Source organism: Podarcis filfolensis (assembly GCF_964270895.1).
Source record: "Podarcis filfolensis genome assembly, chromosome: 2".
Classification (NCBI taxonomy): domain Eukaryota; kingdom Metazoa; phylum Chordata; class Lepidosauria; order Squamata; family Lacertidae; genus Podarcis; species Podarcis filfolensis.
Window position 1 is genome coordinate 49,893,587 of NC_139605.1, and position 16,331 is coordinate 49,909,917.

Consider the following 16,331-nt stretch of genomic DNA (forward strand, 5'->3'; position numbering starts at 1 on the left):
CCACCGCCCTGACCTCGCCTCCCCTTCCTCGCCCCTCCTGCCGCCGCCGCCTCACCGTGTAGGTCTCCACCAGCTCCGAGCCAAGGATCCGGACCCCTTTCGGGGGCTCCTCGCCCTCCTCCCCGGCCCCGACCACCTCCATCTCGGCCGCTCCTCAGGCAAGAAGAGGGCAGGGCAGGGCGCGAGGGACGCGGGAGGGGAAGGCGCCGCTGGGGCGGAGGAGCTGCGCTCACGCGGCCGCTCTCCTCAGGCGAGCTCCGCCGGCCGCTGCTGCTGCTGTTGTTGTGGCGGCCGCTGCTGCTGCTGCGCTGCCCCCTCCCCACGGGCCGCTGCCAGCGCAGCACCCGCCGTCGTCACAGCCGCCATGTTCGGCTTCACTCCGCCCGCCTGCCCGCCTCTCTAACTCGGCTGGCTCCGGCGGGGGCGGGGCGAGGAGGAGGAGGAGGAGGCCTCGAGAGACGCCGCCGCGCGACAACTGTCATTCGCAGTCTGCGGAAGGGCCGAGGAAGCCCCGGGCGTAGGGGGCGGGGCTAAAGCGCGGGAGAGCGAGAGGGGGGGGCGAGGAAGAAACATGGACTTTCGAAAGAAGTGGAGTCGCAGTTCCTTCAGCTGGAGGACGGAGCTTCCGGGTTACTTTCGACCCCGTTTTCCTCCTAAAAAAAAAGAGGCAGCTCCTCAGAGGAGAGGTAATGGAGTGCAATGTGGCCAGAGTGTTCACTGCATTTTTCTAGCGACGGTGCCCCATCTGTTGCTTGTTCCCATCTGCTTGGAACCAGTCTGTTGACTTGCAGCTTCACCCCTGAGTTTCTTTTGGAAAGAAGGTGTTGCAGTTCTGATACGGTGCTGACATAAGAAGCCGGTTGCTCCGCCAGCCACAGAATCCACCACTCTTGACTAGTGAGTCCTTGGCTTGTGCTGCTGAGCCACTAGCATCTATTACTACAAGTTATCCCAGACAACACCACTGTTTCGTTATATTGCAAATCACCCCTACAATCTTGCTTTTGCTGTTATAATGGTAGCCTGCACCTGTGAAGGAGGCTCCATTTTTGCCTGGTGAGGCGCGGAAAGAACCTCCATTAAGCAACGTAGATATGTCCAGGCAAATACTGTTTATGCAACAAATTGCTTCACCTCATGAGTACACCCATGGACGTAAATCTTGGTCATCCTGTTATCCTTTGCTATCACTTACAAAATTCAAAGGTAAACAAAAGAGATTTAGATGGAAGAATCCTCATGGAGTGTTAAGCTAATAAATAATCAGCTGAAACGCTAATAGAAAACTTGCCCTTCCTTCTCCCGCACCGGAGCAACTATCCAGCAAGGCCCAAAGGATGTGGCAATCTTTCTGTCCTCGCTAGCTTTCAGCTGGCTCATTAACCAACTATTTTTCTCTGCCTCTTAACCACAGTCTGTCTTGCTCTTCAAAATGCCTTTTTTTTTTAACTCCTGTAGCTCCAGGGAGACATTACCAAAAACAGAATAAGAGCTTTTAAGTTCTGCACTCAATTTTTTCTTTCCTAGCTACTGTATGAGTCCCAAGCAAGTTTTGTCTTTCTTTTCTGAACATGACTTTAAATTTTTTAAAATGTAATTTATGACAACTGTCTGGGGCATGCGTTTTAATGATTATTTTTGGACTTGTCTACGTTAACCTTTATGGTAGGATTTAGATCTCTAATAATTTATGTAACCTCTTTAAGAATTACTGTATTAATAGTGTCTGTTGTTTTGCTTATAGCTCCTGAAAAATGCTTTATTATTTTACTTCTGAATGCACTGAGCTACAAGAACAAACTTTGCAGCAGTGTGAACCAGAGCCTGTTCACCTTTTTGGCTCATTCATCAAGTAGAGCCAGCCAGTACCAGCCTAAGACAGTTTGCTATAAGTGGCGAAGGACAAAATGGTCCCTTCCCTACCCACATTCCATGTTCAGAAACCCACCAGACTGGCAAGCAAACACCAGGGCTGGAGCAGCATTCTCCACTGTGCCTGAAGGCAGCAAGCTAGTTTAGATGGCACAGGGCAGCTTGGTTCTCCACCACCTCACAGCTATTTTCCTGGCCACCCGCCCCCCCACATCACACTGCTTAATGATAGGGTGCCCCAGAGCCATCCATTACCTGAGAATACAAGTGCAGAGGATGAAGAATTTAGAATGCCAACTCTTAGCATTGGAAGAATGGAGAAAAACCTCTCCCTTTGACCAGGAGGATATTTAACATTTGTTATAATTATATACAGTGGTACCTCTGGTTACGAATTTAATTTGTTCTGGAAGTCCGTTCTTAACCTGAAACTGTTCTTAACCTGAGGTACCACTTTACTTATGGGGCCTCCTGCTGCCGCCGCACGATTTCTGTTCTCATCCTGGGGCAAAGTTCTTAACCCGAGGTACTACTTTCGGGTTAGCGGAGTCTGTAACCCAAAGTGTTTGTAACCCAAGGTACCACTGTATTAGTCTTATTGATCTTATGTTAGGTGCTTCATGAGCATTGTTGGCTGATGTGGGGGTAAAACACAATATGACTGAACAAATAAATATAGGAAATAAATCCATGTTAAGTGATCCTGACTATTGTAGTGCCATTCTTACGTACCTCTACTCATTCAAAGTAAAGCCCACTTGCAAATTCTTCACACAAGTTTCCATTTACAGATGAATTAGTTTCTTGCCAGCTCTACCTACCTGTGTGCAAACACAGTTGGACAGAGGGGGGAGCTCTGAATCAGTGGAGAGAGATTGTTCACTCTAGCATATGTATAACCTCAATACCAATGCATGTCCCTAAACAAGCTAAGTGAATGATGGAACAAATTGTTTTGCCAAGGGTCAACATGAGTTAAGAATTTAACCAGCTTACTGCACAGATGCTTGCAGAGAATTTCGTAAGAGTCAGTTCAAACATTTGGACTATTGTGTGGTACAGTTATTCAGATGGAAGACTCTCCTTCACTACTTAAAAAGGAAACAGAAGTGGTTCCATTGGGTGGAGTGAAGGACTGTGCCATAAACCTGCATGTGAAAGGTTTATATTTGAATTGCTTCTCAATTGTCACAGAGCGTACAGCTAGACCACCATAGGCTCATGTTCTTGCCCCTGACATTGTGATACACGTGTGGAATCTGGAAAAGGCTTCCTTTGGAAAGGACAGGTCTTCCAATAGGATACTCATGTTCTGTTGGTAGAAAATCAGCTGTGCATAGTATACAAAGCACTGGTTTTGCTGTCAGTAAGTCATATGGATGAATTTGAGCGCGGAAAACTAAAGCACCCCCAAAATGTGGAACCATCATTCCGTACGTGTGCCATCTGATCCCTGAAAGAAGCATAAGTGTAGCAAAGATCAGGTTGCACTTTAGTTCTGAAGTATAAAACAAACAAAGTAAGCATCAGTGGAATTAGGATCATGTTTTAGAAATGTCAGCTGTAACAAACTTTGCATGCTTCCCATTGAGACAAGGTGAAGAGTCTTGCTTAGAATGGATAGGATGGCTTTATATGCCGGGCTGTGTAGCGATCAGCAGTCCCTGGCTGACACATTTAGGGCTGACAGCCTACTATATAAGCAGAGCTTCAAGGGACAGAGAGCTGGCAGAGACCTTAATTTTGTCTCTGTACAGTTTGTCATCTCCATCCAGCACCGGGCCAACAGTAACAAACCATGGATGATATTTACAAGGCAGCAGTAAGTAATATTTTCATACATGATGATATAAAGCTGAGGCTGGGACTTGCTTCTGCATAAGCAAGCACAGGATTATGCTCCACATGTCTTAACAAGGTGCAAATTTTAACGTTCTGGTTAATGCTAGTGATGATGTTAGATTCATTTTTATCATTAATGTTAAATGTAATAATGGAGATCCTTCAACTTGTTCATATGATAAAGAGATTTGCCATACAGCTTAAGTTCCTTTTAAAAAAAAACAACTTTTACAAATGCATTGGTGCTTACTTTAATGAAACTTACTGTGTTTTATGTGAAAGCCTGTTTTCATTGTAGCCCAGCTCTAAATAGAGTATGTATTTTAGGTTTTTGTTTAATGGCTTAGAGATGCCTAACTGCATAAGGCTGTTGTTGAGCATAATTTCAAAACTACTTTATCTTTGTGCTATTATAGCCAATATGTTTCACAGAAAATGCAGATAGCAGTGAAACAATTTATTATTTATATAGGCAAATATAGTTTTTTTCCCAGAAGTTCACAAGCTGAAGGGTTTTTGTTGGTTTGTTTAATTTGGAATTCATCTACAATTTCCCCTTCTGCTTGTAATTGTGAACTACAAGGGGGCCTGAGAAGTAACGTTGTTATAATTTTTTGCACCTATGGTTTTGACCACTGCTCTGCAAGACGAATTTTGAAGGAAAATGCTCACTCTGTTCAATGAAGAAGAGGACACCAGATCACAATTGCCTAAATTTCAGGAGAGTTAGATTAGTTATTATTTTTAGCTTGGAAAGTAAGTCAAAGGGGTAAGGAGAGAAACTAATACTCTCACTAATTCCATTTTAATCGGGGGAAGAACAGTTCTGGCTATATCTGTAGTCTAACTGGGCTTATGTTCTGCTGTGGTTAAGATTGTTAATAAGAAACCCTAATAAGACAGATGGAAGAAGGGATGATTCCTGCCTGAGCATATCCTGGTGATGGCTAAGCTCCTACAAGTAGGTTTAAACAGCTGCTATGTGCTGTAAATAAATAATCCACTGAAGCAAAAGAATGTATCTGGGCTGTGGACACATTTCTGTCTAAAATACAGAAGATTCTTTTTCCAATATGGGACAACACTGGGCTATCTGGGTTCTGCATGTTTTGCATTTTCTTACTAATAAAAGGGTCTGCAGTCTGCAAGTTGCTAGTCAACCCCAGACAGCACTGTCTGCTTTCTGAGCAACACCGTTGAGACTAGGCTCATCAAAGCATTGAGGGAAATTTATTTATAGCAAAATTTACTTTACATTTAGTACAGTGGTTCTACACCCCTTGTCATAGCCTTTAACTTATTTGCCTTTACAACAATTATAGAGGAAGTCACTGGTTTTCCCATGTTGTAGGAATAGAATTACAGCCACTTAAGAGAGTTCTTCACCCTTGTCCATTTGGGGCTCCTGGTCAACAAGATGATCCTTTATGTGTTGCCTTAGCTTAAGCCTTGTACATGTTTGTCTTACGACATTTGTATCCTACTCTTTGCCCAATGAGCTCAATGCTGATTTCTTTCCCCATTTTATGCTCACAACAAACCTATAAGGGAGGTTTGGTTGAGAGATGTGACTTGCCAGAGGCCGAATGGCTGAGACTGTATTTGACCCCAGGTCTCTCTCTCGTCCAATCCTCTAACAAGTTAACATAAAAAGGCAGCAACTGGGGTGCCGAGCTGGAAACGAAAGAATGTTACATTAGTCCGTCATTTACTGCAAAGCACAAACATCTTTACATGCATGCAACTGCTCCTGTAACACATGTAATTTTGCAACCACTTGTTCAAAGGAATCCAGCGGATTTATCGCGTTGCCCGCTCACATCTCTTCTGCAGAGCTAAGTTTGGAATGCTTTCCAGATGCCAGTGTATACAAAGAACATTTTCAGGGCCATGGGTTGAGATAAAAGCCTCCAGTGATAAATACCAATGTCAGTCAGCTTCTGTGAACAATCAGAAGGGTTATCTTTCTTAACAGCATCTCAGTCACTAGGGCATAAAAATAGCCAGCGTGCCAAAATAGTCAAGTTATGTGGAGCACACAAAAGTGACAGGAGGCGTTTGTTTGCTGTCTCCAACTATCTTGGGTTGTCGGGGTTTTTTTCTTTTTTCTTTTTGGTCATCACAATGAAAGAGCATCTCACAGCTGCTCTACTTCCATCACAGAGGCTTATATAAGCGGGTTCAGGTTTCACTATGAAATTTTGAACTGGCATCTTGCTGCTATTGTTATCTGTTTCCATAGATTATCCCCCTCCCCCATCTTGTCATTCGTTTTCTGCAGCCTTCCAACACAATACAAGCGAGGCTGATGGATGGGAGACCAGTATTTCTATGGGGTGGTTCTGACCTCATAGGTAATTGGAAAAGATTTTACAGGTTGATCCATGTGTGTCAGTTTACTCTGAAAAGATTCTCCAGACGCAAACAGGACTGGTCAGGAATAAGGGATTGTTTCTCAACAGCCATCTTTACACAAAGGTGTGTAAGGGGGACAGGGCAGAAGGTGTATGTGTATCTTGGAGATGCTGACATGAAGGAGGTGGTATCTGTTTGTATGTAGGAGGAGTATAGCAGAGTTGGAGTCCAAGACTGGAGTCCAATGGCCCAGTCGGAAGAATAATGAGCTGGAGGGGGGGGGCGTGTCCCTGGGTCTGAACCTGAATTTAGAGCCAACACTCTGTCACCCCACCACCAGCTTTCAGAAGAACCTGGAAGTCTATTCTGCAAACCATAAGCACTTAGGCCTGCTCACCAAAGGCAACAGAGAGGATAAATCAGAAGTACAAGGCCCAGATCACAAGCATGGATATTTTGAGGGGACGCTCCTACAGTGGTATCTCAGGTTACATACGCTTCAGGTTACAGACTCCGCTAACCCAGAACTAGTACCTCAGGGTAAGAACTTTGCTTCAGGATGAGAACAGAAATTGTGCTCCAGTGGCGTGGCGGCAGCAGGAAGCCCCATTAGCTAAAGTGGTACCTCAGGTTAAGAACAGTTTCAGGTTAAATCCGGACCTCCGGAACGAATTAAATAATTAACCCGAGGTGCCACTGTATTATGTATTAACTTGAGCACATAGCAACTAAATGGTACAAATTAGCATTTAGTATCATTAAAGGAGATGCTGGCTAAATCCCACGAGGAAACAACCAGGCAAATTAGATGTGCATATTTGAGGTAGGTGAAGATGTTATGTTGCCTATTAAATACAATGTTAATGAGAAGGGATGCATCAAGAGGAGAATTCACAATCAAGTCAACACTAATTTTGGCGAGAGAGAGAGAGACTTTAATTCATGTCAGAGCAGGTGAAGGTGGAGGATACTGAAACATTTTACTTTAAGAAATTAATATATCTGTTTTGTTAGCCTGTAATGTCTTGCTACTGGAAGACTATATTTGACTGAAGTACAAGGATGATATATATACAAATAGTTATACTGTATGATTGAACTGAGTCTTTATTTTAATAACAGGTTGAGCAGTTGACAGAAGAACAGAAAAATGGTAAGCTTGTGCCATTTATCTTCCCATTTATTTCACAAGAAGGCTGTTTTCCGCATTGTCAACTTGTAATTGGGGTGGTTGACTAACCAATTAGCCACCAGCGCTGACAAGTAATCAATATGTAAAATAAAGAGCTTGGATCCAGAGCTGGTGGAAGATGACCATTTGTGAAGTTCAGCCTGCTACCACTTCACTCTAATCTTAAGAGGCGATTTCCTGCTTATGCTTCCCAACCCTTTATTGGCAGATGCAGGATATAAAGAAATTCCAGAGATGTTTTTAAAAGGGGTCATATAGACCTATGAAGCTGCCTGATGATGTTAGATCAACTGGGCCATGATATGACATGAAGTTGCCTGGTACCAAGACAAGGTACTGGTTCCAAATATTCCAGTACTGTTGACTCTGTCTATCAGGGGTTTCCGACAGTAAGGACTTCTTGCTACCCAAGAGATTGACCCCGGTCTGTATGTGCATGGACCATGTGGTCTATTACTGAGCTATGGGCCCTCCACAGATTGCATTTGGCATATTTTTGAATTAAAATATAAACTAACAGAGTACATCTGTGAAATGCTGGGAGGCTGAATGTCCTTGAAACGCTTTTAAGCCTTTTAACGTTTTGAGCTTAGCTGGTCCCATTCATGAAAGGGAAGGGATGAGAGACAATCAATCTGGCATAATTTTGAAGGCAGGAGTAGAAAGCTGCCAGCTATTTTCTGTCAGTCACAGCTGGAAAGTGCTGTAGGCTTTGAAGCCTCCTTGTTGAATTCAATGTGGCAAACCCTGACTTCATTTCTTCCTCCAGAATTCAAGGCTGCTTTTGATATATTTGTCCTGGGTGCAGAGGATGGGTGTATCAGCACAAAGGAGCTGGGGAAGGTGATGAGAATGCTGGGGCAGAATCCTACCCCCGAGGAGCTGCAGGAGATGATTGATGAAGTAGACGAAGATGGTGAGCTATTTTTTTCTGGGTGGTTATAAGGATCTGGAAAGGAAAGTTTAAAAATAGTAAAACATTTTTTTTCTTGAGAGCTGTGTGGAGGAGGAATGAAGAGGAGTTGAACCAGATGTCCTTTAGCATATTCTGCATTTTTATCTTCTGAACTGCCCGGAGATCTTCGGATGAAGGGTCGTATATAAATTTAATGAATTAATAGCAACAACATTATTTTTATTTATAGCCCATGCATCTGGCTGGGTTTCTAGATGGAATTCTAGATGGAAATCATCATATTGAAATAATTCATCACACCTCCTTGAATGTTTATGGATTCAAAGAATGGATGAAACAAGAAGAACAACTAACAACACGAGCAACAACAATTTGGGAAAAAACAACAACCACCATTTAAATTTGAAGGAAAAACAAGCTTCTGTCAACTGCTACAGCATTTACAATATTAACTGGCTTTTTTTATTACCATGTTCGGAATATTTAAGTGGAAATGCTCAAGGTGAGAGATAAGTTACCTTTGCTGTTTTCTTTTTCATTGACAGGCAGTGGCACTGTAGATTTTGATGAGTTCTTAGTTATGATGGTCAGGTGTATGAAAGATGACAGCAAAGGAAAATCAGAAGAAGAACTTTCCGATCTCTTCAGAATGTTTGACAAGTAAGTACCTTGTGGACCTAGACAGTGATCAAGTGGAGACAGAACGTTTCTAACACTCATACCTAGTCCCGGGTGACTAGTAATATGCAAGAAGAGGATAACTAGCTTTCATAGACTTCCTTCACTGTGATAGCTGCCACTACAAGGATGGGGGAGAAATCATTTCAGCTCACATTTCAAGGCAATATGCAAACCGAGACACAACCAGCCTGCAAAATTCACATTTCTCTGAATATTGCAATTCTTTTTATTACTTAATATATTGACATCCTGCCATTCTCCCAGGTTGGGATTCATTGTAGTCCTCCAGCCAAGTAATGCACAGAAAAATGCATATACTCGGGTGGAGTGTTTATAAAATGCATAATTTAGTAAAAAAACAACAACATACAAAAATGTATTGTATTAGGGGAAAGTGCATTGCAAAGGTGGATATATTAGGCAAAATTAGGCGTAGAAACATTAGAAGAATGTCACGACATAATGATACCATGTGATTATTGTCCTACCCACCTGACAAAGTTGGCCTGCAGGGGGAAGGCTAGATAAAAATCTGACCCCCAGGGGCAAGAAGGTTCCAGAACTTTCTCTTCATCATCATTATCTTGACAGGTTGGATGGCCATCTGTCATGGATGCTTTAGCGGAGTTCCCTGCATTGCAGGGGGTTGGACTAGATGACCCTTGGTTCCCTTCCAACTCTACAATTCTATGATTCAACACGTTTGGATTTTTCCCCTCTTTCACATTGGCCAACCATTAAGAAAGACCCAAAACTTCAGGGCCAATATTTAGATGGGTACGAATGATGCATTTGCACATGTGCATTTAACAGCTCCACTAGATTATCACTCAGCTGTTTGCAAGTCCTTTCTTTGTAAAATTCAGATCTCTGAGAAACTGCGCATGATCATATTGAAATACAAATATTAATGCCAAACAATGCCTTTTGGGTTGTTTGGTTGATCTTGTGGTGTATCGCATAGAATACAGTGTTCAAATAAGCGCTCAGCTGCAATGCAATGCTTGGTGAGAATGAAGAAATATACAGGAATGGAATTCTTCCTTTTTTGAATTCTCCCATCTCTTCACAGAAATACAGATGGATACATAGACCTAGACGAACTAAAACTCATGTTGCAAGCTACAGGAGAAACGATCACTGAAGATGACATTGAGGAACTGATGAAAGATGGAGACAAAAATAACGATGGCAAGATTGACTATGATGGTAAATGACTGTGTGTAACTTTGCATATAAATCACAGCAAGAATTGCAGTGCTCTTAAATGGCAACCACTATAAAGGAAAAGAGGGTGGACACACACACACACACAACCTAATCTTAAAAACTCAGAGTCATCATTACTTAAAGACCAAAGGTACTCCTTTCAGTTAAATCCTTCCAGCTTGGGACCAGCTGACTTGAAGCATCACCTTACCCCATAAATGCCCACTTGACTGCTTTGATCTGCGGATCTGGGAGTGCCACATAGTGTTCATTCCACACTTGCAAGGAATCCTTCAGTATAACCACACCGATTCCCTGCAGCACGGCAAAACTAGGCTTTCTTTCACCTGGGTAGAAGACTCACATCGACCAGCCCTATGCGCATTTCCATACACATGCACACGCGTACACACGCACACTCCTCTGCTCTTTTCTGATATCTAGCTCCTGAGGGTTTCTTTGACATTGTGCCCATTATAGCAGGGGCAGCTTCCAGAGGCTTCACTTGAACGGACTACGGCTTCCTCTTGAACTCGGTGATTCTTACTTCTGAGTAGAGCATGCTTAGACATTGCACTAGTCACCAGGGCTTACTTCTGAACTCAGTGGTCCTTACTTATGAGTAAATATGCATAAACGTTAACACTGCAAGTCATTTCCCAGTAATATAAAGAATTATCTCACTTCATTTCCCAAAGCACAGGGTCATTTACTTCTCTGTCTGGTTTTAGTTCTTTGTGTCTTAATTTCCCTCTTCTCCCCCAACCCCACCCCACGAAAAACAGCAAGGGGACCAAGATCTGAATTGTGAAAAAGCAAACCCCCATATTTACAACCTTATCACAGGATTGTGGGAAAGAAGGTTCTCATGTCTCTTTAAAGACTTACAGATCAGAGCAGTTACATTTGGGGTGTGTGTGGGGGGGAGAAAAACAGCTGTCCAAGCTGGGGAGCCCTGGTGGGACAAGGGAGCCACCTGGCACCAAGGAGTGTAGAGACACACGAGGGAGAGGGGCTGGTGCTGCAGCCCAATGCAGCTGTCCTGGGCACCCCACATGCGCGGAGGGGGCTCTTCCCTCTGGAACAGGCAAAGTGAGTGGGGAGAGAAGGAAGGGGCTTCTGACTCAGAGGGTAGGATGGGATGAGGCAACAAAGGCCATAGCAAAACCACTTTGGACCTATGGGGTGGAGTGGGTGGTGGTCAGGCAGCCCCAGCTCATCGTAGATTGGCTAACAGGCTGAGAGCATCAATGGCGCCCTCTGGAGGCTTCACCTTGGGCAGAATTCCTGGCTAAAAGCCCTTAGTTTTGGCACTGTAAGCAAGCACTTTCACTGTAATGTTTTCAGACCTGCTAAAAACTTTTTTATAAGCAAGCGTGCCCAAACATATAAATTTGACATGTGTTTTATAATGGATTTTTAAAATAGCTGATTTTATTTTGAACAAAAATTACCCTAACTTGTTTTTAAATTTTGATGTGATCAGAAATTTTAATGTACGTTTTATGTAAACTGCTTAGAGGTTTTGATGATTAAGTGGTATATAAATCCTGTTACCTAAATAAAGGAGGAAAAGCCTTGGCTGTATTGCAGTATGCAATAGTCTCTGGGTCAGAATGCATTAACTTGCATTCACGGCCCCACCACTGCATTGTCAATTCTTAATAGCTCATATTTAAGCTGTTGGTATCATTTTCCATACACAAAATCATTTTTTGATTATCCTTTCAAAAAAAGGACAAGACAAATTGAGATGTCTCATAGCCATGGTCACAGTCTAATGAAGAGTTAAGCTTGCTTTGGGCCATTGAAATAAACAGTCCTAAGTGTGCTTAACTGTCTTGGACTATAGCCATTGTTTGCTTGAAAAATGTTTGAGGAATGATAATAGGGTGGTTTTGCCTCGGGGAAAGTAATGGGTACGACAAACTCAAATGGCAAAATGCATGCCTTATGCACAACAATTGATACATTTGATACATACAGTCAGTGCTTCCCCCCCCTAAAAAAGTGTTTAGGGGTACTCTCATTTTCCTACTCATATTTAAATACTGCCCCTCAATGAGGCCAAACTTAGATTCACAAAACTTTTAGGGGTATGCATACCCCTGTATACAGTCCTTGCATGAGTACAGCTCATCATGTGGGGCAGGAGGTCTGTGGGAAAGGAGAATCACACTTGTGGAGCTGGTGAGGGGGGAAGAAGTGTCAAGAAACATCCCCTGCTTCTCCAACCATCATCTTATTAAACAAACATCTTGGATTTCCTTTCTTTGGCAGAATTTCTGGAGTTTATGAAAGGCGTTGAATAAGCATGAGATCTCTGGAAAAGCAGCCTCGGACACCTCCAGTTCTCTTTTCCTTACTACTTGCATGATGTCATGTACTGAAGATGGTGAACATCAGAAAAGTCTGACCCATATCTTAAGTGCCTCAGATAGTCATCCTATGGAATATTTATTGAGTCAGGTTGTGGTCCTGTTTACTTGTTATTGCTTTCCATGATTATAATGTGCCCTTTAATGTATGAATGGGTTGTGCAGGTGACAATGAAAAATGAGGCTTAAATGACTATTGAGACATTTAGTAATTCACTACAAACTCTGATTTAACAGTGGAGCTACAGCTCATCCTCCACCAGTGTCAAGTGGAATGTAAAAGTACAGTGTGTACAGAAATAAAAATTTCTTTTTGAAATGCTAATAAAATTATTTTAAAACTAAAGTTGTTGGTGGTTTTGCAGAAGACTTTCACTGCCAAAAGGTGCTAGGGATGCTTATCAACATTTCAGGTTTGGGTTTATACTGGAGTGTCCTCATCAAACATGTCATGTGCTGTATTCTCTGAACATATTTTTGTCAAGGTCTGTTTCTTTATTTCAAGAATTTTTACCCAGCTCTTCAGCCAAAAACATTAGGTAGCCATCCTCAATATACTCCTTTAAATGCTTGCGAAAAACTTTGATTTCAGCAAGCACAAGATTTAGTCATATGCATACAGTATTTGTTTTTAATATTTGCTGATTTTATCTATTGATAATTGATGTATGCACACTGCTTAAAGGTGTATCATCATCATTGCCACTATCACCCTGTAAAAAAAATAAAAATGCTCCCAATGCAGCTTAAAAAGGTAAAAGGACCCCTGACAATTAGGTCCAGTCGTGGCCGACTCTGGGGTTGTGGGGCTCATCTCACTTTATTGGCTGAGGGAGCCGGCATACAGCTACATGGAAACGCCGTTTACCTTCCCGCCGGAGCAGTACCTATTTATCTACTTGCATTTTGACGTGCTTTCAAACTGCTAGGTTGGCAGCAGCAGGGACCGAGCAACGGGAGCTCACCCCGTCACGGGGATTCGAACCGCCGACCTTCTGAGCAGCAAGTCCTAGGCTCTGTGGTTTAACCCACAATGCCATTCGCGCCCCCCCCCCAATGCAGCTTACTGATCAATTAAAAAAACACACACACCAGACAATTCCTGCTCTCAAGAGTACAATCTAAAAGGCATGTAACAACAGGAATTTAAGGGATGAGGAAGGAAGATGGGGGGCGGGGGGAAGCAATCTCAAGGACCAAAGTTATAGCTCTAAAAAGAGCAGCTGGGATGGAAGTGTTCAGTCAGAGTGATTGACTATCCGTCAAAGGCAGCTGGTTTCTCAGCGGAACTGGCTGGATAGGCCGCCTTCCCTGCTGTGCCTTCTGTTCTGCAGCCTGGTGAAATGGACTGCATGATCTGAGATACTTGGGATGCCCAATGTTTCACCTGCTCTTAGCTTCTGCACCCAAGCTGGCTATTAACATACTTTCAGAAATGTAACACCGGAAGACCTTTATTTATTAGAGCAGAGAGTATTTCTTCAGATGCTTAAAAGATACTGATCTGTGGATTGTTTCGACTCTTAGGTTTTGAGGAGCCCCTGAGCCAAGGGGTCCTTGGTGGGCTTGTCCTCCTCTGCCACGTGCTCCTCCTGCCCACTTGCTTGCACTCTTCTTCCGGCTTCAATCTGCAAAATTGCCCAGAGGGAGTTGCTGCTCCATCGCCTCGCCCTTGTCATTTATTGCATGCTCAGAGGGCAGGTGAGCAGGCAGCAACTGTAAGGGGTTGGAGCAGCAGGGGGATGCAGAGAATGGCAATGGGCCCGCTTCAGGGGCAAGTGCCCAATGACATCCCCCCCCCAGTGCCATTCCTGTGAATGGGACTCTGGTGGCAGAGTGGAGATGAAAGACTCAGTTCACACTTCCCAGCACTGCTACTCTCCAGAGTGTCATATATTTGTGTTTAGTTACATATGATCTTAACATCTATATTTCAGGGTTGTTTGTCTGTCACTATCACTTCCAAAGCATAGCATATTAACAAGAGCAAGAGCTGGTATTCTGGAGAAAAAGATGACAGACATAAAAGACTGATAGGTTCTCCTACCCATTTCCCAGACCTAGAGCAGCCTGCATAACTACCATTCTCATGGGCTTCAAAGCAACTCACAATTATTTATCATTTCTCTAGATCTGAAATGACAACAAGCACTAAAGATGAGTGCTACACTGCAGAGAGGCACAACAGATACACAATTAAGTGGTTTCCAAGAGATGTGTTTTTCTAATAGTTTGGGCCCAGGGCCTTCAAACATGCTATATATCCATTCCCCAGGCGTAAAAACAAGAATGGATTCAAACCCAAAAGGGATAATGTATGATTGCATCTTTCAGAGAGTGTCTTTTGTGAGAGACATAATAGGAGAATTACGAGAGCTCATTATCCTTTGCACAGGGATCACTTCTTGAAAACAAAATGGAAAGATGAATCATTCTCTGTTTTCCTCCAATGCTTCAACATCCCTTGGACCGAATGTGACGTGTAACGCCATCACCTGCTTGGATCAGGTCAGGGAAAGGAAATACAAGTTTGGTCTTGGGGTGCTTATGATCCTTGGCATGCTTCTGGGTATTTGGTTCAACGGAACCATCATTCTACTAACCATAAAGCACAAATTTCTCAGGGTTCCTATTAATTACGCTGTGGTGAACTTGTCGGTTGCAGACATGGGCAGTATAGTCATTGGACTTTGCCCCACGACGGATGCTAATCTGCATGGATATTACTTTGAAAACAAGTCTTTCTGCATCTTCCAGGGCTTCTCCGTTGCTCTGTTTGGTAAGTGATTCCCACCTACCCACCTATCTAGATTTATGTGTGTCATTGCTAATGGAAGTTCTGCTGCATACATAGTAGTCTATACATGCATTTATACAACCCATGTTCCATGCGCAGATAGAAATCTGTGGGAAATCACTGTCAGACATAGGATAATGTGAGCACAACTATAGTGAAGAAACAAATATTAAGTCAGAATGGAGATAATAATTGCTTGGGGTTTTCTCCTTGAATAAATTGATGGTGGCAATCAGTTTGGGGCTTGTTCCAATTTGACGTTTCAGATGGTTAAAAAAAATATTAATGTTGACCTTTCCAATTTCCAATTTGAGGAATTCTCAGTATGTAAGTGGAATTTAAGGAATTTTCAGTATGTAAGTAAACATTTTGTTAGGCTCTAGTCACTACAGTCTAGTGAAAATGTAACTCAGTACCTGAACTGCATATCATATATTAAGGGAAGGTATCTGAACTGGAAACCCACATCTGAAGCATATTTGTGAATCTTCAGGGAATTCAATATATAAGCTTCATCTACTACTGGAGTGAAAATTTGGACGGTTGCCTGGAGAGTTTTAAGTTAGTTATCACATAGATGGAAAGGTGGGAAGCTCACAGCACCCATCTCCTTCCTTTCTGCAGCCACCTCCTGGACATGCCTGCTAGTATGTGGATGAATGCTAGCTCAGAAGTAAAATGTCCTCTTGCTGTGGTGTGAGATGGAAAACAGGAGGGAGTCCCACCAACTGGGTGGGAAACCCCAGGCCCAGTGATCATTCAACAGCAACCAAGCAAGCAAACCACCCACCCACATATTCTTCAAATTCCTGTGGTTTCTCTTGTGGGGAGGCCTAGAATTTTACACCTTCTTCTTATTCTGGACAAGCTGCTAGCAGAGGCAGATTTAGGGCAGCATGACAGGTTTCCCTGCACTGGATGCTGAGCTGTGTGTGTGTGTGTGTGTGTGTGCCGCAGGGTGTCACAGCTATGACGTAGTGCACATGCCGAATAGAAGGCGAGAGGTGTGAGAGGGGTGAATTTTGGCCTTGCACAGGGCGCAGCTGAAACTTGAAAGACCAAGAGACCTCCCTGTTGCTAGCTTTACAA

At 43.1% G+C, this 16,331-nt stretch overlaps 2 protein-coding genes across 2 annotated transcripts in view; one reads left to right on the top strand and one right to left on the bottom strand.

Annotated features, from left to right (window-relative positions):
- NISCH (nischarin) overlaps window positions 1–514 on the bottom strand; it is a 39,393-nt gene extending 38,879 nt beyond the window's left edge. The window contains exon 1 of the mRNA XM_083603250.1: window positions 56–514. Coding sequence (XP_083459376.1) covers window positions 56–142 — 87 coding nt within the window. The 5' untranslated portion in view covers window positions 143–514. The remainder of the gene's footprint in view (window positions 1–55) is intronic.
- Window positions 515–3,549: 3,035 nt separating this feature from the next.
- On the top strand, window positions 3,550–12,791 carry TNNC1 (troponin C1, slow skeletal and cardiac type). Its single transcript, XM_083603594.1, has 6 exons — window positions 3,550–3,694; window positions 7,192–7,222; window positions 8,031–8,177; window positions 8,723–8,837; window positions 9,931–10,067; window positions 12,348–12,791. The coding sequence occupies exons 1-6, from the start codon at window positions 3,671–3,673 to the stop codon at window positions 12,377–12,379; spliced, it is 486 nt and encodes a 161-aa protein (XP_083459720.1). The 5' UTR covers window positions 3,550–3,670; the 3' UTR covers window positions 12,380–12,791.
- The last annotated feature ends 3,540 nt before the right edge of the window (window positions 12,792–16,331 follow it).

Excerpts from the sequence above, each read along its gene's own strand:
- TNNC1 (XM_083603594.1), top strand. The coding sequence starts at position 3,671 with ATGGATGATATTTACAAGGCAGCA. Across the intron at positions 7,223-8,030 it reads GACAGAAGAACAGAAAAATG|AATTCAAGGCTGCTTTTGAT; the intron begins GTAAGCTTGTGC and ends TTCTTCCTCCAG. Across the intron at positions 8,838-9,930 it reads CTCTTCAGAATGTTTGACAA|AAATACAGATGGATACATAG; the intron begins GTAAGTACCTTG and ends ATCTCTTCACAG.